Source organism: Plecotus auritus (genome assembly GCF_963455305.1).
Source record: "Plecotus auritus genome assembly, chromosome: 3".
Classification (NCBI taxonomy): Eukaryota; Metazoa; Chordata; class Mammalia; order Chiroptera; family Vespertilionidae; genus Plecotus; species Plecotus auritus.
In genome coordinates, this window is record NC_137772.1 from 27,650,619 (window position 1) to 27,676,607 (window position 25,989).

Here is a 25,989-nt window from a genome sequence, read left to right on the forward strand (position 1 = left end):
GTTGGGGGTACCAGGCCTGCAGGGGATGCAGTTAGGGGTGACCAGGCCTGCAGGGGAGGGCAGTTAGGGGCAATTAGGCTGGCAAGGGAGCTGTTAGGCATCAATCAGGCTGGCATGGGAGTGGTTAGGGGGTGATCAGGCTGGCAGGCAGAAGCAGTCAGGGGCAATCAGGAAAGCAGGCAGGCGAGCAGTTGGGAGCCAGCATTCCTGGATTGTGAGAGGGGTCCCAGATTGGAGAGGGTGCATGCTGGGCTGAGGGACACCCCCCCCCAACCCGTGAACGAATTTCATGCTTCGGGCCTCTAGTAATAGTATATTATTATTAGTTTTTCATTTCACACCTGAAGAAACTGAGACACAGAGAGGTTTAGTAATATGTCAATATTATATAACTACAAAGTGTCAGGGCCAGGACTTCAACTTAAGGAATGTGGCTCCAGAGTCCATTCTCATGATCACCAGAAGATCCTGCTCTCAATCACTTCCACAAAGTCACAGAAAGATTGCTTATACGATTGGCCAATGACATTAAGCCAGAAAGGATGACTAATTACCACAGACGACAGAATCGAGATTCAGAATACTCTCAACAGTCATGACCCAAAATCTATTGATCTGTGAAATAAAACTTCACAGGAAAAAAATATATAAAGTCATTCATCTGCGTTTTTAAAAATGTACAAATAAAAAACAGGGAGGCTTAACTTAAAAGCAGCCCATGTGAAAAACTAAGAGGGATTTTAAAGAAATGAAACTGAGTAAGGATCAATCATGGGATGCTGCATAAATGAGGGTCTGGTGCCAAGCCCCAGGAAGCAACAGTGCTGCTGCACGTGGTATGAGAGGGATGTTGATGAGCTGAAGTATAACAATGTCACACAAAAATTCTATTATATGAAAAAGTAAGTATATTTAATCTGACCGGGGTGGGGAGGGGCATGAGTCTGTGAGCTCTTAAAATACCTAAAGACCTGTCAAAATGCTGATGAGAAAGTAGATTGATCAGTGATTGGAAGTGTTACAGTTTTATTGGATGGAAGAAAAAATACTTTTAATCTTTCTCCCATTGCCCCTCCAAGCCTACTCTCTGGACTTGTTCTTTCCTATCCCATAATGAAATCTCCAGCACCTCCCATAATGTTCTGAGCCTTTTAATCAACAGTTTCATTTCAGTAATTAAAATATGCCTCCAGTGTAACATCTACACTCCAAACTCATTTAAACGTAAGGCCTCTCTCTTCTTCCAGCTTGACAACCAATAGAGGGGAAGTTTGGGGAGGAGGTGTGGTTGGCTTAGTGTCTCTTCCTCTTCCTTATTCCATCTCCTTCTCCAGATTGTCAATCATCATGTTTGATTCTTTCAGGGTCAAACCCAAGGGGAGAGGAGATTAGAATAAAAGAGCAAAGACATAAATATGGTTGTATGAGATGGTAGTGCCCTCTTGGGGGCAGAAGGACAATGGGGCTTCCACCAGGCTCCCTTGACTAAGGCAGTGCCTCTCCCCCCATTCGCAGATTAACAACTTTCCCCTGGCCACCCACTAGTCTATTGGGATCCCCTCGCCCCTCTAAGAAATCCTCTTTCATAGGATCCTTTTTAAGAAGACCAAGACCAGCTCCCTTCTGTATGATCACTGGATTCCTGGAAAACGCGTACCTGTGCCACAACATCAGAGAAAGCACAGCTCCCTTCCAATGCAGCCTCTTCACGAGGTTACAAGGAGGAGGCAGCTACAGACACAGACTCCATACTTGACACATTTCAGTATGAGTTCCTCAAACTCCAGGGGACACTCTGAAAGCTCTCAGAATGGTCTTCTTGAATCCCTTCTAATTTGGTTTCAGAGGAAATGCCACAGCACTCCAATAATCTTTTAAAGAAAGAAGGTTCTCAAGGCTTGCAGAGAGAGATGGGTGATGTGCTAATGCAGATTGGACAGGTTTTATGATCTCTTTATTATGTCCTCACAGGTAGTCAAACACCCAGCTTCAGCTATTATAGAATTTTGAGAAAGATGGAGTTTCATTCTAACATACCATTACAAAAGTTACAGTGAAGCAGATTTCCAGCCGGTAAATGGTTATCGTTCTAACAAAGTAAAGGGATTCAGGTCATAAAGTTGTAGTCCATCAGGCTCTAAAATTAGTGCTCAAACAGAGGTTGTAGAATAAATTTCTGCACTTAGTGGGAGGTGGACAAGTAACATCTAACATTTCCTTTCCCGCTCTAGAATTTTATTATTTCTATAACAGTGCTCATCCCATACTTAAAAAATGTATATATTTAAAAAGAACTACCTAACGACAACCACATCTAGATCTTGAATGGAGTATCCCAAGCAGTGAACCCCTTAAGTTTGGTAACAGTGCCTTTACGTAGCCAGTCTTCTCCCCAACCCAGCGCCTAGAAATCACTGATCTGATTTCTGTCCCTATAGTTTTGCCTTTTCCAGGATATTATATAAATAGAATCGCACATCCTATAACCTTTTGAGGCTGGCTTTTTCCACTTAACGTTAATACTTTTGAGATTCTTCTATGTTGTGGTGTGTGTCAGTAGCTAGTTCCTTTATATTGCTGAGTCATATTCCATTGTATGGATGTACCACAATTTTTTAATTAAATTTATTGGGGTGATACTGGTTAATAGGATCATATAGGTTGGATATACCACAATTTGTTTATCCATTTACATCTTAATTGTTCCCAGGTTAAGCAATTATGAATTGTTATAATCATTCAGAAAAAATAAAAAATAAAGTAATCCCCAAGGGGCATGAAAGAGAGTGCATGACTAAGTAGCATATGTGGTATTCAGAAGTCTCAGGGAAATTCAAAAGAAGGAAAGATCTTGATAAGGCAGAGTTTGGTTACAAAGGATTTTTCTGCTTGTAGTACTTATCCCATACTTTTATAAATTTGTTTTTGGTATTCTTCACTGCAAAGCTATCCTTCAGAAGTGAAGGACAAGTAAAGACTTTTCCAAACAAACAAAAGCTAAGAGAGTTCAGCACTTCTAGACCTGCTTTACAAGAAATGCTGAAAAGAGCTCTTCAAACCAAAATAAAAGGATGCTAATAGTAACCTGAAATCATATTAAAATATAAAACACACTGGTAACGTATATAATCAAATTCAGAATACTCTAACACTGTAATATGGTATGTAAATCACTTGACTTGAGTATAAAGATTAATGGACTTAAGTATTAAAAATAACTATGGGAGCCCTAACTGGCTTGGCTCAGTGGATAGAGCATTAGCCTTCAGACTGAAGGTTGCCAGGTTCTATTCCAGCCAAGGGCACATGCCTGGGTTGCAGGCTCGATCCCCAGTAGGGGGCATGCAGGAGTCAGCCAATCAATGATCCTCTCTCATCATTGATGTTTCTATCTCTCTCTCTTTCTCCCTTCCTCTCTGAAATCAATAAAGAAATATATTTAAAAATAAATTAAAAAATAACTATGGGTACAGTAATTTGTTAATGGCTACACAAAATAGAGAGATGAAAAGTATAACATCAATGTGGGGAGGAGTAACAGGGTAGAGTGTTGTATATAATCAAAGTTAAGTTGCTATCAACTTAAAATAGACTATTATAATGTTTGGAACCTTGTTTGGAACCAGATTCAAACAAATGAATGAAAACATTTTTAAAAAAGAGCGAGTAAAAAGAAAAGTTACCAACTAGGAAAAAAATGTTTGCAAATCATAAATGCAAATCATATACACAGGATTTTTCGTTAGAATATATAAAGAACTCTTAAAACTCATTAATAGGAAAACAGACACAAACAAAAAATTGGCAAAAGGTTTGGACACCTCACCAAAGATATATGGATGACAAGTAAGTTCATGAAGATGTTCAAAATCATCAGTCATAGAAATATGAAAGGTAAAACCACAAGGATGACAGAGATGTGGAGCAACTGGAACTCTCATACACTGCTGATGGGAATGTAAAACTGCCAATCACTGTGGAAAAGTTTGGCAGTTTCCCAAAACATTAAACATATACTTATCCTATGACCCATTCTATCCCTAGGTATTTACCCAAGAGAAATAAAAACATATGTCCATACAAAGACTTGTAGATGAATGCCCAATAGCAGCTTTATTTGTAACTAGTAGCCTGGTGCACGAATTTGTGCACATTAACAGGAAATTAATTAGAAGAAATATTTTAATGTCACTATTCGCCCTTTATAATAAAAGTGTCAACTAAATTCACGATCCACAATGACAGATGGAAACACATGCGTGCGATTGGTGCTAGCAAGAGCTTTATATGTATCGCTCATACGCGAGTCAACTTAGCCTTTTATAGATATAGAATAAACTTGTTTAATTAGACCTGCTTTCTGATTTAGCTAAACTTTTTCCAGCCCAGTCAAGCATCCTAACTTCTCTTTCAGATAATTGTCAGCAACACAGCAGTGTTGTAGATCAACACGAAGCAGATTGTAGATCACACAGGGAGAACAAAGGGTGAAATATTTAACTGCAGCAGTGTTTGACTATATTCTGCACAGTGAGAAAACCTGAAGTCATTTTCAAGTTCCACCATTTCTTACTTCTTTTCAGTCCTGTCAAGTTTCCAAGCTTTCTAAATCTCTGTTTTCCAGCTAATGAAAAGAAAATAGGATTCCACCGAGTCTCCTATCTACCTACTCCAGGACTTCTGTGAGGATCAAGTGAGATGAGGTATGGGAAAACACTTCACAGACGTTTGGTTAAAGTGTGAAAATGTTTCTACCTAGCTATAAAGCAAGTTGTGTTCCTGGGCTAAAGAAACTGCAAGTGGGCTAGTCATTGCTACGGAGAGGAAGCCAGGCGTTGCTACGTGAAGTCATTACCCAGACTGTGGGACACTTAGCATATTAGCCTTTTATATATATATATATAGATAGATAGCTCCAAACCCAAAGCAACTCAAATGTCCATCAACAAGTGAATGAATAAGCAAACTGTGGAGTACTCATATAATGAAATATTATCCAGCAGCAAAAATAAATAAATTCTTGATAACCACAGATGAATCTCAAAATAGTCTATGTGAAAGAAGCCAGACCGCCCCCCCGCCAAAGTACATCCCATATGATTCATTTTTCTAATATAAAATTCACAGAAATGCTAACTAATGTATGGTGACAAAAAACAGATCAGTGCCTGAGGAAAGGGGCTGGGGATGGTTGAGAAGGAGACATTACAAAGGAGCAGGGGGAACCTTTTAAAAATGGTAAATGTTCACTATCTTGATTGAAATGGTTTCATGGTTATATACCTGTCAAAACGAATCAATTTTTCCAATTTAAATATGTTCAGTTTATTGCATGATGTTTATGCCTCCATAAAGCTGTTTTTAAAATACAATAAATGAATATTTTAAAAATTCATGAAGGGCAGGATGAGACAGAGGTGCTAACAAGTTATATTAGCCAGACATCACCAGATAAAGGTAAGACAATGTAAGCTGAGTTAGGTGAGGCTGCCAATGGCCACAGAGAGGGAACTGCTTGTCCTCTCAGGTGGGCTGAGGGTGCAGGCTCCGGTACTGAATGAAAATCTTTGGGGTAGGAGAACACCACCTCAGAGAAGTTGGAGAGGCTTGACTGTGAAGCCCTGGCAGAGTCTGCGTCCTCCTTTCTGCCCCGTTGTCAAACGGACCCCCAGTAGCCGGCTATTTCTAAATTTGAGCACTTTGTTTTGTGTAGATGGAGTTGGGTGGTGTTCCACGTGCAAGCTGCGACACTCAATCAACAGGGAAAGTAAACCCTTACAGTCAGTAATTGTAAGAAATTACCTCGCCGAGATCACCAGGGAAATGACGCAACCTGGAAATCCCGACCTCAAACTCCTGCAAAGTAAACTCGACTCCTGTCTCCACAGTAGTTACCGGCCCCAGCCCGCCACGCCCTCCGGCTCCGCCCCTCTTTTTCCTTCCGGTTGGGCTCCTCGGGGCGGGGCGGGGCGGGGCGGGGAGCGGAGTCTGCCGGAGCCCCACCCACAGTGTGCATCCTGGGACCGCCACGCGCAGCCTCGGCAGAGTCGCTTTATGGCCGGAGAAGCGGGTGGGTCCCAGACTTGCGGAAGGAGGCCGAGCCGAGGGGCGGGGAAAGATGCTTTTTTGCGACAGGTCGTAAGTGACGGTTCAGGCGGCGCGACAGCAGCTGGAGGGCGGAGGAGGCGGGTTCGTGTTTCCCGGGCCGAACCGGGCTGTGGGGGGCGCGGGGCCTGAGCAGGGGCCGTAGCTAAAGGCCTGCAGTGACAGCATGGGTGAAGGGGAGTGGGGCGGGGGAGGCCTCGGGCTGCTATGGGCGGTGGGTGGGTCTGAGGGGCTGGCGGGCTGGCGTCTTGGGTCCAGGCCGGGGATCTGACCCGTGGTTGCTGTCCCCGGAACCCACAGCGCGGCCCGTCTTGTGCTCGCCATGAGGCCGCAGCAGGCGCCGGTGTTCGGAAAGGTATTCATTCAGCGAGACTACAGCAGTGGCACACGCTGTCAGTTCCAGACCAAGTTCCCCGCGGAGCTGGAAAACCGGGTATGCAGCCTGGCTCCCCGCACCTACTCTGAGGCGAGGGAGGGAGACTGCCCGGGGCAGAGGAGGAGGTTTGGGCTGAAACCCGGCCGCCGAGTGCCCGGGGGCTCTGGGGACGGGCTGTCAAAGAAGGGGCGTTGGTCACAGGTGTACGAAGAGGGTCCTTAAGCAGGACCTGGTGGTTGGAGCAGGAGGAAGAATGCCAAGCCCCCGGGGGTGATGACCTTGTAGAACTCTGCGATGCCCAGTGCTGAGAATCGGTACCCAGCCGTCTTCTTCCCCTGGTGCCCCCCACCCCCACCCCGGGTTATTGACAACAGTGATGAGGAACTAATTCCTCAGGCTCCAGGCCACCTAACTAAACATGTTGTGAGCTATGTAGTCCTACCTCGTCACGCAAGAGGAATCTTCATCATCATCCTCGTGACTGGCGTTTGTGGCCATTGTGCTGGCCGAACTGTTCGGCAGAAAGGATTTATTAAGTGCTGTGCCAGGCTGTGCAGACAGGCCTTCTTGGAACCTGAAAAACATAGAGCGTTAGATGGGCCTGGACAGGGAAATATTAAGATTACAAGGCCTTAAACTTGCCACTCCCAATTATGATCACTGGGAGCCCCTGTGTTATGTTGGCTTGCATATCAAAATTGTCATCAGGACATAGGTCCTTTGGGCAACCCTGCATACAGAAATGCAAGAATGGGATGATTGTATCTTATTTTAAAGATATAATGAAGTAAGCCACCTGAATGTGTGTGTTTTCTTGTGCCCACATTTGTTCACCCACCAGCCAAAGAGAAACTCTTTTGGTCTTGAGCCATGTTACCTTACATCAGTTTACTGTCCAGAAGTCAATTTCTGGTTAGATGGGAGGAAGTTCTGTGGCTTTCCTCTTTGACACGAAGGGTGAGGGACTGGTAAGTGATTAGACATGCTGTGGGTGTGGGGCTAAGAAATGCTGGTCATGAAGTAAGTGGGTGTAGGTGAGTCTGTACTAGAGAAATGTGTAGCAGTCATTTAAAACCAGCTTGTAGCAAGGTAGGTGGTTTTACCTGATTGCCAAGGTTGGAAAATCAACAATAATCAAGTATAGTGTCCTTTAGCTTGATTTATAACCTTGGGCAGGTTAGTGGGCCAAGTATATGTTTCTTTAAATACAAATTAAAAATCAGACATGTCGCATAAAGATTATGAGGTTAGCTTGTTTGTGAAATGCCATATGAATGCTGCACTTTATTGTCACAATGTTATGAGTTAACTCACCCTGACACTAGTAGTTTGAAAAGGTGGAAATTGAGCCAGTTGCCTACTGGCTAAAACTACTAATATTGTTCTTAAAATAATTTAACATTGCAGTTAGCATGTTTTACATGTTAAGACTTATGTGAAATGGATCAAATGTTTTATTTTTAAGCCTGTTTTGGAAACTCTGACTTATACTATTTATGTACTTTCAAATCAGAATGTAAACTATTTTTTTTTTTACCACACTTTAGATGTTACAAGATTCCTTTGTCAAACTTTGAACTCACAGTTGAGCCCAATATATTTATGCATAATCAGACATTGGTCTTCCACTGTGTGTGGTAGAGCCTTTATTTTATAGTTGGAATACAGAATCATAATATAGTCACAGTATTCTACTGTTTCTTTCAGGAAATTGATGTTTCTGAATTCTGGAGTCCATTTATTTCTTTGACTGCATACAGCCCAGAACTGCTTGTGATTATGAGTATTATATGGAATGTTACATGGTGCTGTACAATTGGGCCCTTTTTTTTCTTTTTTAATGTTTGGGTTAGAACACTAGCTTATACTTTTTAAACTGCTTGGGAAAGCTTTGATTTTTTTTTTTTCCTGTGTTGAGATTAAATTTAAATTACAGGTTTAAATTTTCCTTGCTTGTTTGATGGAAAATTGAAAAGTTTCTCTCTGTTTCTCAACTAACCCTAGAAATTGTACTGATTGCTCTGCCACTGAGGCCGATTTTTCCTTTTGTGAGAACATCACACTTGGCAACTTAATAGAGGAAGAAACTAATGCACAAGTGTTGTGTGTTACTTTAAAGCATTAAAAACACACATTTGTGCTCTTTAATTTGGGAGTGAGGACAAATTCTGTCTGTTAAAAAGTTTACTTTATCCATTGCCTGTTTGAATGTAGTACTTTGATGCCTAAATGCTTTGTTGCCAGGACAGTTCTTTAAAGGAGGCTTTATTCTCACTTTACCCAAAATACAGACATCTTAGGCACCTTTGGTCTGGGTAGAAGAGAAATGAGTGAACTATAATTGAAGCATTTGTTCCCCTATATACCTTTAAATATATGACTCTACATTTGATCAGTAGAAATTACCTGTGACTTGTGATTGCTTTAAGCTTCAGTACCATGCTTTTTACCACATAGTTCAAGAAACAAAAATTCTGGGAAAATGATGAGCCTGATTCCTATTTCCATTATGGCTTTCAATGTTTACTGATCCAAATTTGTATTTGGTTCCAACTTCACATATCCAGATTTTGACATAGCTTCTCTATCAATGTCCGAGTAACTAGGGGAGACCACTGACAGCTTTTCATAGTGCCTAAAGAGAGGTGGAAATACCCACATTTGTTCTTTTGAGGCCTTGCATGTTAAGTGTGTCCTTTGCCTTCACTGTTGCCTACCATGGTTTTTACTTTTTTCCCCTTTTTAAAAATAACCTTCCAAAGAAATTCCTGACTGTTTTTTTATCTTTATTTCTTTTTTCTTAACCTTTTTTTAAATCCTTCACTGAATTTTTTTTTAATGATCTACGATTTGCTTCCATCCTGCAAAAGCATTGCAGTCTTGAAATAACTTTTAAGAGTTAGCGTTGCTGATATGATTAGTGATTCTGATCTGAAAGAGACATTTCTGGTTTGGATCCCATGGTTTTGAATCATATTATGTCCAAAGAAATGTAAATAATTCAAATAACTTTTTTATCCAATCATAACATTGTAGGTAAAGCATAGGTTATTGTTTGAAATTATTTAGACTTTTGCAGATTTACTGATGGACAAACTGGAGGCATTAACTTAGGCATAATTTAGGTGAACAGTTTATCTTTAATATTGGTACTAATTAAATTAAATTTTCCTTGCTTGTTTGATGGAAAATTGAAAAGTTTCTCTCTGTTTCTCAACTAACCCTAGAAATTGTACTGATTGCTCTGCCACTGAGGCCGATTTTTCCTTTTGTGAGAACATCACACTTGGCAACTTAATAGAGGAAGAAACTAATGCACAAGTGTTGTGTGTTACTGAGCCGTTCTCCCAAGTCTGTTTTCAGGGAATGAGAACTCTGACATAGGTTCTGATAGGTTCTACAGATGACCATTCTTGACAAACCATGTCTTCAAGTAGTTGGGCTCAGTGAAGGATTACTACCCTGGCTCTCAGTACCATTGCCACCCACCCAAACCTTGTCAGAAACTCTAATATTCTTGGAAAGTAAAAGTAGCTCCTTTTGAAAAACAGGTAAAACCATCATTTTAAAGTTTATATTAAACTTTTTCACGCTGTTGGCTCATTGTTTCCCCACAGGACAAAACAATGATTACAACTGCCTCTAACCTAAACCGTTTTAATAGCTTAAAGGTGATGATCATACTTTAAAAAATTATGTTTTTGGCAATAATTTGTCTCAAACTATGATATTGAGGTTCTTTGACTTCTTTTAGTCTATTTTTATATAGACTTCATAAAAGAATTTATGTGTAGGTAGTTATTAGTTTTAGGAATAAAGAAGGCCTAAAGTAAGGACAGATTAATTCTACTTTTGTTACCAAGAATGATAGTTTCAGATGAAATACTCTACTAATAGGCCTTGAAGTCCTAGGGTAAAGTATTAAGATTTTAAAATGTAGAAAGCACTGTTAGAAAATAAAGTGATACTGGAAGAAGGAAATAAAAGCAGATGATTAGAGTGGAAAGTGAATGACAATAGTATTGGTATAAATGTAAGATGATAGTGTCACTGAATAGAAGGAGGTGATGGGAATGACTTGGTGTGAGTTGTGCAGTATGAGATTTTGCCTTGTTCATGATGAGCTTTTAATACTAAATAGTTACTTTAATATTGAGTAAACAAAAAACAGAACTTTACACTCTTTGATTCTGCTTGAAATGTCCTTCCCTGCCTGTGTTTAGCTATTGAATTTAAGATTATCTGCTCTTTCCAGATCTAGGGAAGGTCTCTTCCACCATACTTTATGCCTCTATTATAGTACTCTGCAGTTTATTGCATTTTTATATTTACATATTTGTGCTGCTCATTTAACTGTAAACTCCTTGAAGATTGAGTCTGTCTTATTAATATTTCTCTAAGGCCTGTCATAGTATGTAATGGTAGGTGCTCAGTAAAAGTGAATATAACTGAATTGAAGATCGAAGAATTGTATAATTTAACTTACTTGAAATTCATTACAGGCAGTCCTCGGGTTACGTAGGACTCGACGTATGTCGTTTCGTGGTTACGTCGCTATCTCCCATTTACAGTATTTATAAAAAAAAAAAAGTTCCGTCATTTCGATGTATGTACATATGTACTTTATGTTTTTTATTATTTATTTACCACAAGTAAAGGTCAGGAATTGTTATCTTTCTTTTAATTTTTTTTTACTGTTTCACTGCATTCATGTGCTCCATGTGAGTGACGTACGTGCTTATGTAGGTTGGTTCCGACTTACGGAGAAAAATCGCAATACATCGCGCCATAGGAACGGATCTCCGACTTAACCCGAGGACCTACTGTATAGAGAATAAAAAAACACCATGTTGAGACTTAAAGATATCTAATGTTCATAATAGTGATAAAATTAAACAAATAGTAAGCAGTTTCAGTAACTTGGGTCCAGATTCAATCACCTAAAAATTGTATGCCAATTATTAGGTAAGAATGTTGACAAAAAAAAACAAAATAAGTTAGTGATAGCAAGCATTAGTTAGTAGCTAATCTTTTTTTCCAAAACTTATTTTTAAATTCTTTCCTGTACAGATTGATAGGCAGCAGTTTGAAGAAACAGTTCGAACTCTAAATAACCTTTATGCAGAAGCAGAGAAGCTTGGGGGTCAATCATATCTTGAAGGTTGTTTGGCTTGTTTAACAGCCTACACCATCTTCTTATGCATGGAAACTCATTATGAGAAGGTAAGGCTACCTTTACTCTATTTCCCCAGATTTCCATCTTAAGTTCTATCCTCCCACCTTAGTCTTTTGTTTATTTGTTTGTTTTTTGTTAATCCTCACCTGAGGCTATTTTTCCCATTGCTTTTCTGACAGGGTGTGAGGAAGGAAGAGAGGGCGGGAAGGTGGGAGGGAGAGAGGCTTTCCTCCACCCTAGAATGCTACTCTTCCCATGTTCAAATCTCACCAGTCCCTTAGGTCCCACTTTCATCTAAATTTTCCTTACTCTTCTAATCATAGTCTTTCTCTCCTTGGTATCCCCACAATATTTTATTTGTATCTCTTTCCTGGCACTTAACACTCTACTCTGGAATGCAGAAGTTTACATTCTTATTTGCCCATCAAGTATGTATTTTTCTTGATTTCAAAGTTCCTTAACCACTGTATATCCCTCTTCTTGCTTGACACCATGCCTTGGGTATATTAGACACTCCCTGAACGTGTGTTAAATGGATGTATTTAAGTTAATCAGAGTAAGCCCCTATTATTAAATCCTGATATCTACATTATATCCCACCTATAGAAATGTCCCTATGATTGTCTTGTACTCCATGCAGTAGAGAGCAGATACAACTGTAGCTAAAATATTGAACTAGTGTTACAAAAAGGGTATCTATAATAATAAAAGTGTAATATGCTAATTAGACCGGACGACCGGGTCCCGGGTGCCTGCAGGTGGCCGGAGGGAAGCCCGGGTCCTGGGTGCCAGAGAGAAGCTGGTGCCAGCAGCCAGGGGAAGGAAGGCCTACTCTTACACGAATTTCATGCATTGGACCTCTAGTATTTAAATAGTAACTTCGTAGTTTATATCCTTCTCCATGTCATATAGAGAAGCAGCTTACTTTCATTCCTGGTTAACATTCAGAATCAGAAGTTATAAAGGATCAATGTCAGCTTTCAGTCTGTTTTGTCATAGCAGCTTCTCTTTAATAATACATTTTCTGAGTGAAGGGGATAAATCTGATAAATATTTATTGAAAGTCTACTATATGCTAACCAGTATGCAGGGGATATAACTGAATAGGGCAAACATGGTTGCTGACCTTGTGGAGTTTGTAATTTAGTGGTAACAACTGATAGTAAGGAAACAAAATCAGCAAAATTGTAAAATATGGTAAGTCCCTTGAAGAAAACAAACTCTACTATGATAGAAAATAATAGGAGAGACCTAATTTAAATTTTGTGGTCAGAAAAGGCCTCTGGGGAGGAAACATTTATGCTACTACATGAAGGATGAAAGCCTGGAGACATTTAGGCAGAGAGATCAGTGCAGGGGGAAGCTACTCAAAGGTTTTAAGCAGGAGAGGGATATGATCAGATTTTCATTACAGAGAGATCTCTCTGCTCTGAAAAAAAGTTGTGAAAGTAGGGAAACCAGTTAGGATGCTCTGTAGAAGTCTAGGCAAGAGATGATGATAGCTTGGACAAGGAACAGAGCGATAGAGATGGAAGGGGGTAAACAGATTCAAGAGATATGTTGGTGATAGAACCAAGACTTGGTCAAGAGCTGAATGTAGAAGGGGAGGGTAAGACTGAATTCACATGGATGAAAACTTGGTCATCCAGGATGGCCTTTTAAAGAAGTATAGAATACTGCCAATTTAAATTAGAAATACATCCTCCAGATTATTTTATTCATGCTTTGTGGAATATTAGATGCTTGAGTTGTCATTTCACTCTAGCTTTTAAATTTGATTTTAATTAACTTTTTTACCCATGTGCATTGGCTGAAATAGATACAGGTAGCTCCTTCTGATGTCAGTTGTAAAAAGAAATTGGTAATTGGGTGACAGCCAAGTCATTTACTAGTTATGGGATTATGGACAAGGGAGGTTATTCTCAAAGAGTGCTTTCTGTAAAATGGGTGTTAGCATTAATAAATTTCCTCACATATGGTAAATGCTTAGAAAGTGTTTTCTTAAGATAAATTTAAGAATTAAGTTGGAATATATGTATGTTTTAATCAAATATTTGTGAAGTGACATGATTTTTTAAATTTCAGGTACAAGTAATCTTTTTTCAGTTCTTAATGAAAATTATTTTGATTATTAATTTTGGAAGGCAGTTCTCAGTATCAAAAATATAGTGGAAATTGATTGATCCTAATTATATTTAGTGGAAATTGATCCAAAAATATAGTGGAAATTGATTGATCCTAATTATATGTTTTAATTTGATTTCATAGGCAATATATAAGGTACTACTTTATAAGTCTAATCAAGGTCTCTTTACAAAGTAACTATTATAAAGCAAGTAAAGACCAAATAAAATTAGTCAAGAAACCAAAAGTTTAAGGCATAGCCACATTTTTTCAATAGGGATTTTAACCCTGGCTGATGTGGCTCAGTTGGATGGAGCATCCTCCTGTGTACTAGAAGGTCACGGGATTGATTTCTGGTGAGAGCATATACCTAGGTTGTGGGTTCAGTCCCCAGTCAGGGCGGGTACGGGAGGCAACCAATCGATGTCTCTCTCTCACATCAATGTTTCTCTCACTCTCTCCCCCTTCTCTCCCTCTCTAAAATCAGTCAATATAAATAGGTGATTTTATTTTAGAAACTGGACAAGAATAACTAGATTATGGAAAGTTAATAACTAGAATGGTCATAATCTATCGTATCTAATAAAAGAGTAATATGCGAATTGACCGTCACTGCAACACAGGATGGTCGCCCCATATGGTCAAAGATGGCCGCCCCATGTGGACACAAGATGGCTGCCACAAGATGGCCAGCAGGGGAGGGCTGTTGTGGGCGATCAGGCCAACAGGGGAGGGTAGTCGGGAGGGACCAGGTCAGCAGGGGAGGGCAGTTGGGAGGGACCAGGACTGCAAGGGAGGGCATTTGGGGGCAAATCAGGCCTGCAGGGGAGGGCAGTTGCGGGGGACCAGGCCTGCAGGGGAGGACAGTTGGGGGCAACCAGGCCTGCAGGGGAGGGCAGTTGGGGGCAACCAGGCCAGCAGGGGAGGGCAGTTGAGGGGAACCAGGCCGGCAGGGGAGGGCAGTTAGGGGTGACCGAGCCAGCAGTGCAGGGCAGTTGGGGGCGACCGAGCCAGCAGTGCAGGGCAGTTGGGGGCGACCAGGCCTGCAGTGGAGGGCAGTTGTGGGGAACCAGGCCTGCAGGGGAGGACAGGTGGGGGGGACCGGGCCGGCAGGGGAGGGCAGTTTGGGGAAACCGGGCTAGCAGGGGAGGACAGGTGGGGGGGAGCGGGCTGGCAGGGGAGGGCAGTTGGGGGCTATCAGGTCAGCAGGGGAGCAGTTAGGCCTCAATCAGGCTGGCAGGGGAGTGGTTAGGGGGTGATAAGACTGGCAGGCAGAAGCATTTAGGGGCAATCAGGCAGGCAGGCAGGCAAGTGGTTGGGAGCCAGCAGTCCCGGATTGTGAGAGGGATGTCCGACTGTCCCACAGGGATTGGGCCTAAACCGGCAGTCGGACATCCCCCAAGGGGTCCCAGATTGGAGAGGGTGCAGGCTGGGCTGAGGGACACCCCCCCCCCCCCCCCCCAGTGCACGGGCCTCTAGTATAGTCTATATATAAAAGCCTAAGCAACTGGATGACCAGCCAGTAGCTATGACATGCACTTACCACTAGGGGGCAGATGCTCAATGTAGGAGCTGCCCCCTGGTGATCAGTGTGCTCCCACAGTGGGAGCTCCGCTCAGCTGACAAATGGGCTCCAGATGCCAGGCTCACAGTTGGCAAGCGCCACTGTGACGGTGCGAGCCTCTCCACAGACACTCCCCCAGCGTGGCTGCCGGTAGGCACAGCGGGGCTGGGATGAGCGGAACCAGCACCCAGGCACCCAGCCCCAGCCCCAGCCCTGCTTGGGTTCCTCCCCTACCGCCTGCCACTTTCCGCACTACTTTGTGCTGTGCAGGATCGACGCAGACAGCAGGCTGGAGCCCAACGAGCTGGCGGTAAGGCCGGGCTGTGGTGGCGGTCCACTGATCGCTGTAAGCCAGGCTGAGGGACCCTCACCGGTGCACGAATCCGTGCACTGGGCCTCTCGTTAAGATATAATGTACCAATGCTTTTAAAAGAAAACTTTTCATATATATATTTGTATTTCTTATAAAATGATAAAAGTATGAAAACAACTACCCTCTCCCTCTCTAGTTTATCCCTTAGGAATTTTCGTGCTATTATTTTCTACTTTATGAAAAGACAGATTGAATAATTTAGTCTTTATTGTTTTAAACACTAAAATTTCTAATTTACAAACAGTAAGCCAAATATAATAGTGCTTACACTTTGTCATGTGGGTTAAATTTTTGAAATTATAAATAGGCCTTTGAAAACTCACTAGAACAATCATGCATTTTTCCTATAATGTGCTCTTTATTGGTTTAAAATGAAAAAAAAGACTTCAGTGTTATTTCTCTATTGTTGCTGCCCATGATAATTAGGGAACAAATGGGATTGTAAAGGTTCCCTCAGTAGCTGTCTGTCTTATTCATCAACTATAAAACATCCCTTCTGCCTATGTGCTGTAATCTCTAAAAGGAACACAGTTAGAAGGAACTTAGATATTTTCTGAAAATAGCTGTGATCTTGGTGTTCTCTTTTAGCCTCACTTAAAGATATTTTTTCACAAGGGTCTAGGACAGCCTTGGGCAAACTACGGCCCGCGGGCCGGATCCGGCTGCTCTATCCGGTTCTCTTGCTCTCCCCTCCGCTCCTTTACTTTGAATTTATATTAGTTCACACAAACACTCCATCCATGCTTTTGTTCCGGCCCTCCGGTCCAGTTTAAGAACCCATTGTGGCCCTCGAGTCAAAAAGTTTGCCCACCCCTGGTCTAGGAGGTTTTCTCCAGTTTATTATTCTCCAGGAGTTTTTCCTGAGGTTTGATTGTGTTTAGCTTTGTAAATATTATGCAAATTGGTGTTTGTTGAGGGTTTGAAGTTAGCAGATATAAAATATGAATAAATGTCAACATAAGATTCTTGGGGGTGAGAATGGTGCTTTGTTCATTATGGGATGCAGTATGAGTTTACTCATATTAATGCTTTCCTATTGCTAAAGAGACTTAAGAGTTTAAAAGCATCCTGTTTAGGGCAGTGCTGCCTTCACCAAAATAGTATAAGAGGATTTGGAGCTTATAGCAAAAAAACTGTTTTCTTTCTAAACTGATACCCAAGTGCTCATGAATGTTACTAAAGTTTAGACAAAAACCTGCACAACAAAGTTGTGCTCGAATCAAATAAAGGAATGCCATTTCTTTGCTACTAACCTGTGCCCAAGGAGAGAGGGAGGAAAGCTGTTCTGAAGGAATCCTTTCTTTGAAACCAGCCATGCAAGCATTCTTCTGAGTGTCCTCTTAGTATTAATGGACCTCGGAGAGGGGAGACTGACTCTCCAATTTCCAATCTGTCAGGTGAGCTGAGAGGGAAATCGGAGAGAAGATTGGGAGTACTGAGTTGGGTACCTTTAGGGGCTACTTCTATTCATTGTTTTAGCATGACTGACAAACTCTGATATAGAGATAGTGCCTAAGACTTTTTTCTTTTTTTGTCCGTAAAGACTGAGCACTGCTCAAATTCTTTGAGAGTTGAAAATAGGAGAATGATATATTACTTCAGGTAATTAGGTGAAAAAAAATCTTTTCTTTAGAAATAGTATTTCTTAATTTACACCACATAAGGTTGCTCTTTTAGTATAATCATGCTCTTTTTAAAAAGCATAAAACATTACTTTATATTACTTCCAAAAATGTAACCTGAATAAACCATTTAAATTATTCTCCTGCAATAAGAAAATAAGTTATACAAACCACATAGAGTTTTAAATTCTAAATCAGTTTATACTAAAACCTAAATTGTAGCATCCTAAACTGTTGGTTTGGCCTGATACATTGTAGACCCCACTCTTAAATCATTTCTTAATTTCCAGCTTTATTTTCATACTGTTCTTTTTCTCCCTTTGTGATCAGATTTATCTGTGACTTTATCATATGCTGATAGTGTGAATTTAAGAAAATATATAGTAATTAAAGAACTGGATCAAAGTCCCTTTGAACATTAGAGCCAGAAGAGGGTTCTGATGGCTTTGAATCTGAAATAAAACATGTAACTCTTTGATTTTGTATATAGCTATTAAGATTTATTTTCTTCTAGCTTATCTGTCTCAGAATTGCCCTTATTAAAGCTGGAGATTTGGCAATTTCCAGAAGTTCCTTTGTATCCTATCTGGTTTTTGTCTACATTTGCTTTGACTTTTACAACCTTAATACTAAACTTATAAATTGAGGTTCCCGTCTAGGACACAGGAGCAACTACAGAGTAGCACTACATGCCGTCATGGAAATGATATAAGACACTTGTAGTCATCAGAAACTCCCTGGCAGCTAACGCCCATGTGCCTTCAAAGGACATAAAATGTTCAGTTTAAACTAGCTGGGCTACCTTTTGTTATAAGCCAACTTTGTATCATTACTCAAAGTTGATGAAAATGTACAAAGAAGAAGCAATTCTTAAGTGTTAAAGGAGAAAGCCAAGAAGTACCCTTGATATTAGAAGATGTCACATTAACGACACTTTATGAGTAGAGAGAGAGAAAAGCATAACTAACCATTGTGTGTGTAATTGTCTATTTCTCTAAATCCAGGATTGAGGTGACTAGGAGGTAAGAAGGAGGGGGATTGGGTCTCATGCTTTTGTATTGAAGATATTTGTGACTTGAAGAGTCCGTCATGCTGTGCTATATGTTGTATGCAACAGCTGTGAGCCAAGTAATCAGAGCTATATCCTTCCATAGGAATATCCATGACTTGCTTTGAAAACTAATTCCTCTGCCTGAAAATTTGGAGATTCAGCTGATACTTAAAGGGAAAGCCAATGAAATTTGTAAAAAACTGCTGTTTCTTTCTGTCAGGTTCTGAGGAAAGTCTCCAAATACATTCAAGAGCAGAATGAGAAGATATATGCTCCCCAAGGCCTCCTCCTGACAGATCCCATTGAGAGAGGACTTCGAGTTGTATCTTTTTAGTCCAGATCTAAAAGTCTATAAAAAGAAAATGTCAGTGGTACTATTTGGCATTGGCCAAAGAGAATTTAACTCCTGAGTTGTCTTTGTGAATTGCATGCCTATCTCCAGCATTTTTTCTTAAAGCATGCCTCTCCTTCCTTTGCACGTTCAGATCTCTGGATTGTTTAGTATTCTGGTTACTGTCTTTTTTGGTGGTTCTGAGGGCATCTTGTACTAATAATGGGGGTGGTATGAGTAATTCATTTCATCTGCAGAAACTCTGAACCTAAAGCTCCTTTGAAATGCATAAACTCATAAATGTGGTGAGACTTGTCATCCAAATGAATTGCAGTTCCATGGGTTCATCTGACTAGTTGAAATCAGTTGCAGCTGCCAAATGTATAATTTCATTACCTTTGACATACTGTGCATATTTTTAGAGGTAGTAAGCTTTGAAAATCACTAAGTGAATTTGGGAAATAAAATTGCAAAAAAACTAATACAGCTTGATAACTGGAGTAATGGGTAAAATAATTTTTTTTAAAACCTAGGTCAGATAATCCCAGGCCTTCCTGCTGATAATAAGTTCAGTAGTTTTTTTATAGTCTACAGCAGTGATTCTTAAACTTTTAGAGGTCATGAACCCTCACCCAATAAAAAGTTTGCATATGATTTCAGGGTATTTTGAACCCCTGAATTCATTACCTCTGTGGATTCTCAGTTTAAAAACCCCTATTCTACAGTAAAGCATTCTTTTTCAGATTTTTTTTCTCAATAAATAATGTTTGGGGAGGAACTATATGTAGAATGCTACAAGCAATTATATTTCTTAAATTTTTCAACAAGGTGGAGAAAGCATCATATTTAATTTAAGTAGGAGAAAATTTTCATAATTTAAAAATAAGCAAAGCAAATTAAAGTCTGTGCAGACCATACATATCATCTTGCTATAGTCCCCTTTTATATGTTATGTTCTATAGTGTGTTTTCTTAACAGCCATGCTGTTTAGATTGAAATTACCATTTATGAAGACAGAGGGATGAGCAGTGGAAGATAAACCATGGAATTAAAGGTAAATATGGAATTATATGATTTATATGTGGTATTTGTAATTTTGTAGGATGTATGAATTTTCTTCCCTACATGGTAAATAAATTGTTACATGGTGGTATGTTTTCTGTATTACTTCATATTTAAGATGTGTACTTAACCCAAGGTCTGTTTGGTGATACAGAATTTAATCCTGATTCCCTCCCCCCACCCCCCAGTATTGTTTTCAGACTAGTTTTTTTGTTACTTTGGTTTTGGGGATTTTAGGGGTGGAAGGTAATCATGTTTTATTTTAATATTTTAAACTGTTCTAGGCATTTAAATAGTTAGGTTTTGCATATAAGAATCAGGTCAGAGGTTCCCCTGCCTGTATGATGAATGGCTTTTAAAAACCAAAGAAACATTTCAGAGTGGAGTGGGGAGAGTATGAGTATTTCATAGTCCCATAGTGACCTTGAATAAGTGAGAAACAGATTAGGTGATATTAATAGAAATCTATAAACAAAATCATGTATAAGCCATAGTACATTAGCACAGTCTTCTAAGTGACGGAAAATTGTACTTACACTGTTTGTGCCAATTTCAGTCTTTACTCTTTCTACAGATAGTGTTCGGCTGCTGTGTTTTCCTAATTAACTTTGTTTACCAGCATATATCACTAACAGGGCAGCATAGAAATAGAATCTATCAAAGCAAACATATTCCTTCCCAGGACAACGATAATAATAGCTACCATTTTGAGATACCTCATATGTGCCAGATATTAAACAAATGGTATTTCTAATTCTCACAAGAATTCTGCCAAATATTTCCCCATTATACAAATGCACAGACCAAGGTACAAATAGATTAAATGATGTTCTCACAGTTGCACTGATTGGCCATAAACCCATTTTTTTAATACCATACTTTCTTTTTAAGTACTTACAGTAGCAAGAATATGGAGAAAGGAAAGTTGATCAGATTACTCTAAGTGTTTATCTCCTTTTCTTTTTTAGTACTTTTTGAAAATACATTTTGTCTGCTCTTAAACCATTTATTGAATCCTGTAGACCAACCAACATTCCAAAACTGCCTTCCTTTAGCACTAGGGAATGTGTCACCTGAATTCTTGAAAGTCAAAGGCCTAAATGATGTTATCATCTATCATACCTTTTATTTCCTTAAAATGGCTTTGTTTTGGAACACTTAGTGGTATTTGTTCTTACACTTTCTCATGAACAATTTCCAAACTGATATTTCTCAAACGAGCAGTCAGGAACCTTATGTGTGGTTTTCGTTACATGCCATTGGAATAAGTTTGTTTTATCAATTGCAGCTGCGTTGACTTGGCACAATGCATTTGTCATGACTCATTTTGTAGCTATTATTGCTAAATATAATGTTTTTCTGAAGTGGTGTGGGGTTTTGAGCAATTACACACCAGAGACTAATCTATCAATATTCAAACAACTGTAAAATTTTGCAATGGGTAAGATTTACATTAGGAACTTCTGGATAGTTTCATGAATGCAAATATTTTTGTTCAGCACAATTTAGTTTTTAGAGCTATGTGTTTCTCAAGCACAAGAACCAGTGTAGGCTAAAGCTTTGGAGGAGGGGAAAACCTATAAGAATAATTAATTCAATTCCACTATTTTTCTTAAGTCTATAAGGTGTCTGCAGGCTGAAGCATTATATGGGAATTAATGATTTGACTAAAAGTACACAAGTAGATCTTTAAACAAAATATTTTGTTATTTTTAAGCTGAATTTTAAAAAATATCTTTATTATCCTATCTAATAAAAGAGTAATATGCAAATTAACCATCACGCCACAAGCCACGCCCACCAGCCAATCAGGAGTGTATATGCAAATTAACCCAACCAAGATGGCTGCGGCCACAGAGAGAGCAGGAGGCTTGGGTTTCCCCAGCAATGGAGGAAGCCAATCTTTCCGCACACCCTGGCTGGCCTAGGTCTCCACTCAAGGCTACAAAGTTTCAATTATAGAAGATAAATAAATCCCAACAAAAATGGCGGCAGCCATGGAGCTGGAGAGAGCAGGAGGCTTGAGTTGCCCCCAGTGATGGAGGAAGCCAAGCTTCCGCAGCCCTGGCCTGCCTTGGCCTCCTCCGCTCAAGGCTACAAAGTTTCAATTATAGAAGATAAAGCCCAGTTACCAGGGCCTCCGCTTGGGTCACCGGGGGGCATGGGTCACTGGCCTGCAAACCACCACAGGCCCCTCGCCCAGACCGCCACACACCCCAAGGGAACCCCTACCCTGATCCGGGACACCCTTCAGGGCAAACCAGCTGGTCCCCACCCGTACACCAGGCCTCTATCCTATCTAATAAAAGAGTAATATGCAAATTGACCATCACTCCAACACAAGATGGCTGCCCCCATGTGGTCAAAGATGGCTGCCCCATGTGGACACAAGATGGCCAGCAGGGGAGGGCAGTTGGGAGGGACCAGGCCTACAAGGGAGGGCAGTTGGGGGCAATCAAGCCTGCAGGGGAGGGCAGTTAGGGGTGACCAGGCCTGCAGGGGAGGGCAGTTAGGGGTGACCGGGCCTGCAGGGGAGAGCAGTTAGGGGCAAACAGGCTGGCAGGGGAGCAGTTAGGCATCAATCAGGCTGGCAGGGGAGTGATTAGGGGGTGATCAGGCTGGCAGGCAGAAGCGGTTAGGGGCAATCAGGAAGGCAGGCAGGCGAGCAGTTGGGATCCAGCAGTCCTGGATTATGAGAGGGTTGTCTGGCTACCCGTTTAGGCCCGATCCCAGTAGGGCAGTCGGACATCCTTCAAGGGGTCCCAGATTGGAGAGGGTGCAGGCTGGGCTGAGGGACACACACCCCCATGTACGAATTTCATGCACCAGGCCTCTAGTCTATATAATAAAAGCCTAAGCAGCAGAACAACCAGAACGAATGATTGATGTCATGTGCACTGACCACCAGGGGGCAGACACTCAACACAGGAGCTGCCCCCTGGTGGTCAATGCGCTCCACAGGGGGAGTGCTGATCAGCCAGAAGCCGGGCTCATGGCTGGTGAGCACAGCTGCCACGGTGGGAGCCTCTCCTGAATCAGCGGCAGCTACCAAGCAGCGGCAGCAGGTGCAGCAGGCCGGGATGAGCGTGAGTGGCACCCGGTACCAATTCGGGCTCCTCCCTGGCCGCCTGCCACTTGGTGCACTGCTACATTCCCTGAGGGGTCCCAGACTGCAAGAGGGATGTCCCAGACTGCGAGAGGGCGCAGGCCGGGCTGAGGGACCCCCGACCCCCGCCAGTGCACAAATTTCATGCACCGGGCCTCTAGTTAAATATATTAATGGTGTTTTCTCTCTTTGGATTAATATTGTCTTTATTTTAAAAAATAGGACAAATCATTCTATCAGAGTAAATTGATGATAATAAAAAGAGCTAATATTTGTTGGCACTTATTATGTGCCTTCACTATTTGTAAATGCTTAATTTTAATCATCACAATCCAGATACTGTTATCTCAATTTTTCAGATGAGGAAACTCAGGCACAAAGAGCTTAAATTAGTTGTCCATGGTTAAAAACTAGTAGGTAGTGACCAAGGCATCCTGGCCCCAGATTTGCCACTTAACCCTGTGCTATTCTACTCTCGTGACATGGTTGGTCAGAGATAAAAATATATAGGGCTTAGCTTTCTACACTATTGAGCTCTGAACTTAAGCACATAGTACAGATTCAAGTATTAGATAGCCCACATATTAGGCACTCATATCAGTTGGTGTAGAGAGATGTTTTAGAGGTTATTTTTAGCATCCTTTTCTAAAACCTTTACTTTTTCCCTCTGATTATAGATCCCAGCTCCAGCTGGGAACCTCATCTCTCCACTGGCTGATCGCAGAGCGTCCCCTACCTCCTCTACAGAGCGTCATTCCTTTGTATCTGCTGCCAGAGCCACGGTGCCATTTACTCCAAGGACTAACTTTCTAAAATTCCACACCTGGAGTGACCGCTAGTCGCTCAGCATCCACTTTTTGTCTCCAAATTGTGTAGGACTCTAATCTTTTCATTCGTTTCTGAGAAAACACAATGAAGCATTTCACTTTTTTTATTCAGAGCCATTAATGAAATATGCAGTTGGTTAGCCCAACGCAAAGTTTATTTATCTGCCACCAGTACCAATGGTTCTCTTCATTCCTTGGGCCAGCTTCCCAGGTGGCTATAGACCTCAAAGTCATGTCTTAGCCAGTGTTCAGTCTCATTCCCCCAAATTAATAAAATGCTTTTCTTCAGGATTTTAGTATAGGGTAGGCTGTGTCTGTGGTGTTGCTAATGCATCTCCCAGATTTCAAAGAACTGTCAGTTTTGCCATGACTCAAATCTTAAAGATCTATTTCTGTTGTTAAGTTTCTCAAACTGAAGTTCATTGGAAAAATAATGTGTTCTTTGTTTTATTATAGCAATTATTTCTAATAAAGCAGTATTTAATACAGTTTCCAGTATTTTTCTTTGGAGAATTTTGTTATCATTACATTACCTTGAATGTTGGGAAGATGTGGTATGTGTTGCTTGTTCCTTATATAAATAAGTAAGCACAATACAGTGGATGCTAAACCAACACACAAATGCTCCTGAAAGTGTAATAAGCAAGTGTAATAAATATTTTAATTATAGTTTTGTTATAAATATAACTTATGAGAAAAAAATTTGATAGGAATAATACTGTATATTGCTAATTTTTAACTATCCCCACTGGCAAATCTAATGATTCATAGACTTTCCTTATATACAGTATTCATTGCACAGAAATCTTATGATAGGTTTAAGTACAGTAAGTTAAGAGATTTCCAACTAAAACTCAAGTCTCAGTCAATATTTCTAGTTCTTTCGGCTGTATGTTTTTAGTATTGGGCTTCTTATGGCTTTCATTCACCTTTGAGGTTTGGGAGCACCATATTTGGGAGAGAGTTAAATATATTAGGAGAGAATGAAATAGTAACAAGTTTTAGTTTCAGAGATAATGTAGGTGCTAATACTGGATTTACTCTTTCAGATTTAATTTCTTTTATGGGTCTGTTAGTTTCTCAATAAATCCCACAGGTCTGTGTGATATTTTAATTATATAAAACACCTTTGTTATTTTATACGCTATATTAATGTTTGTCTGCCTTTTAAACCCGTTGCAATGCAATAACTTTGCTGAAATATTAACACATTAGTAAAACTTTTCTTAAACAAATTGTCTCTGTGTCATGCTTGGTGTGATTTGGTAATGTGATGAATGATGTGGCATTAAATTTGGCAGATAGACAGTACTGTAGTACTAGAGTCACTGGTACAGTCTAGCTTTGTGTTTTTAAAAAGACATCTTAACATTTATATAGTTTGTCACACTTCTCAGTTTTTGACATGCTTTATCTCATAAGAGCAGATATGTTAGCTAAATAGATAAAAACCAAGAAATAGTACCTAACAGTAAAAAATGCATTCAACTAAAAAATAAGAGATTGGAATGTTTCATTAGGAAAAAATTATCACAGTTATTGTTACTTTTTTGAATAATCTGATCACTTGCATTTGTAGAGATCTGTTCTTGATCTTAATGTTCCTGTTCATGTATACATTCTCCTACCTCATTTTCACAGACCAGCTTATTGCCAGGAAATGAACATAATAGTTTGTATTCAAAATGTTTTAGCAATTAATCTTCTGGGAACAACCAAGTGCCAAACAACATAACTAGGAGGTCAGACCCTGTGATTATACAAGGACTCAAACTCAGATGTAATGTAGCCTTTTCTCGCCAATTAAAGAACTGGTGTACACAACTTTTACACATCTTTGTGCATCTCATACAAAGTACAAATGTTTTATTTAGTCCATTTCCTAGTTTAGATATTAGAAGGTTCATGTGCTTGAAAAAGCAACATTAGTGTAGCTGTTACTGTCTAATGTTAAAATGAAATGTGCTTCAGTTAAACAGGAAAGGAAAGGCCTAATAGCATGTTTGGGGCATTTTTAATATTGCAGAAAGAGATCTGTTCTTAATACCTAATGATATGGAGGGACTACTTCAGGATAGAAGTAGTCTGGTTATGTTATAAGTAACCAGAATTCTCAACAGCAACCATATTGACAACCAATATGGTACCATTGTCCAGAGGGGAGTTTTGATTTTAACAAAACTGGACATTTTAATTACTGAGTTGGGATTGTGTTTTTTGACTTAAAGAGAACATAGAACTTTTTTTTTTTCAACCAAAGAATGACAAGAGT

The 25,989-nt window shown here is 40.3% G+C and overlaps 1 protein-coding gene across 6 annotated transcripts; it reads left to right on the plus strand.

Annotated features, from left to right (window-relative positions):
- The first annotated feature begins 6,011 nt into the window (after positions 1 to 6,011).
- GOLGA7 (golgin A7) lies at positions 6,012 to 24,949 on the plus strand. 6 transcript variants are annotated; one of them, XM_080663108.1, is made up of 6 exons: positions 6,012 to 6,070; positions 6,406 to 6,538; positions 11,552 to 11,704; positions 18,612 to 18,713; positions 19,714 to 19,776; positions 23,568 to 24,949. In XM_080663108.1, the coding sequence occupies exons 2-5, from the start codon at positions 6,428 to 6,430 to the stop codon at positions 19,759 to 19,761; spliced, it is 414 nt and encodes a 137-aa protein (XP_080519234.1). In that variant the 5' UTR covers positions 6,012 to 6,070; positions 6,406 to 6,427; the 3' UTR covers positions 19,762 to 19,776; positions 23,568 to 24,949. The 6 variants fall into 6 exon arrangements, 4 of the variants coding, with proteins under 4 accessions (XP_080519234.1, XP_080519232.1, XP_080519235.1 ...); XR_013960299.1 differs by having other exon boundaries at positions 6,058 to 6,189; positions 19,701 to 19,776; positions 23,568 to 24,945; XM_080663106.1 differs by having other exon boundaries at positions 6,058 to 6,189.
- Positions 24,950 to 25,989: the final 1,040 nt, after the last annotated feature.